The 1,339-nt window shown below is 58.0% G+C and overlaps 1 protein-coding gene across 1 annotated transcript in view; it reads left to right on the forward strand.

Annotated features, from left to right (window-relative positions):
• Positions 1-1,339, forward strand: part of Muc5b (mucin 5B, oligomeric mucus/gel-forming) — a 43,950-nt gene that overhangs the window by 10,794 nt on the left and 31,817 nt on the right. The window contains exon 19 of the mRNA XM_013033358.1: positions 108-363. Within this exon, the coding sequence (XP_012888812.1) occupies positions 108-363 (256 nt within the window). The remainder of the gene's footprint in view (positions 1-107; positions 364-1,339) is intronic.

Here is a 1,339-nt window from a genome sequence, read left to right on the forward strand (position 1 = left end):
GGGGGGACGGGCACTGGGGTCGGGGGAGGTGCAGGGACGGGCACTGGGGTCAGGGGAGGTGCAGGGATGGGCACAGACCACTCTGTCCCCACTCTTGCCTTCCACAGCCAAGTATATGAGCAGCTGCCCCAAGTCGCAGAGCTACGCGTACGTGGTGGACACCTGCCAGCCCACCTGCCGCGCCCTGAGCGAGGCCGACGCCACCTGCGGGGTCTCCTTCGTGCCCGTGGACGGCTGCACGTGCCCCAACGGCACCTTCCTGAATGACAGGGGCGCCTGCGTGCCCGCCCAGGAGTGTCCCTGCTACTTCAGAGGCACTGTGGTGGCTCCCGGAGAGGTTGTGCAGGACAACAGCGTCATGTGGTAAGGAGGCGGGGCGGGGGCGGGGCCAGCTGCCAGCACTCACACCCTGCGGGTGGGCCTCAGCATCTCAGCACACCCGGAAGCTGTATCTGACACGTGCGCACACACACACATGGTATGGAGGCCAGGGACTGGCGCAGGCCAGCTGTCGGCATTCATACCCTGCGGGTGGGTGGGCCTCATCATCTCAACACCCAGAAGCTGTATCTGACATGTGCACATGCACACACGTGTGCACACACACCCATGCACATATACAATGCACAATCACAGACACGATCACAAGCATACACACATGCACACATATACATATGCACTTTCGTACACACATACATGCACATATACACATGCATACATGCACACTCATGCACACATAATCACACATACACATATACACCCATGCCCATGCACACTCACATATACGTAATACATATGCACACATGCATATACATGCACGCACACCTATGCACAACTATGCAAAAATACACATGCACATACACACATCCATATACTAACACAGATGCATGCACACACGCACATCCATACACTGACACAGATGCATACATATGCACTGAGGTGAAGGACACTTGCCAGACCCATACAAAGAGGCCTGGGGGTTGTTGTTCAAGGGTCCTGGGCCCCCAAAGGGGCGGGGGGGGTGAGGGTTGGCAAGGACTGGAAAGGTCACACCCTCTGCCCTGAAGGCCTTCCTGTGTGGGCCAGCCTTCCTTTCTATAATGACAAACCGCAGACAGTCAGTAGAGAGGAAGGGTTTACCTGGGTTCCCAGGCCCGAGGGTCCAGCCCACAGCCACTGCCTCCTTGTCCTGGAGCTGCAATGTGCTCTGCTGCTATGAGGAAAGCAAGCGGGGTCCAGCTCTTAGGACCCCACCAAAGCATGTGCCCCCTCACCTCCTCCCTACAGCCCATGACCTCACCTCCTCCTCCCCACAGCCCATGACCTCACCTCCTCCTCC

Source organism: Dipodomys ordii, unplaced genomic scaffold (genome assembly GCF_000151885.1).
Source record: "Dipodomys ordii isolate 6190 unplaced genomic scaffold, Dord_2.0 Scaffold166, whole genome shotgun sequence".
Taxonomy (NCBI): domain Eukaryota; kingdom Metazoa; phylum Chordata; class Mammalia; order Rodentia; family Heteromyidae; genus Dipodomys; species Dipodomys ordii.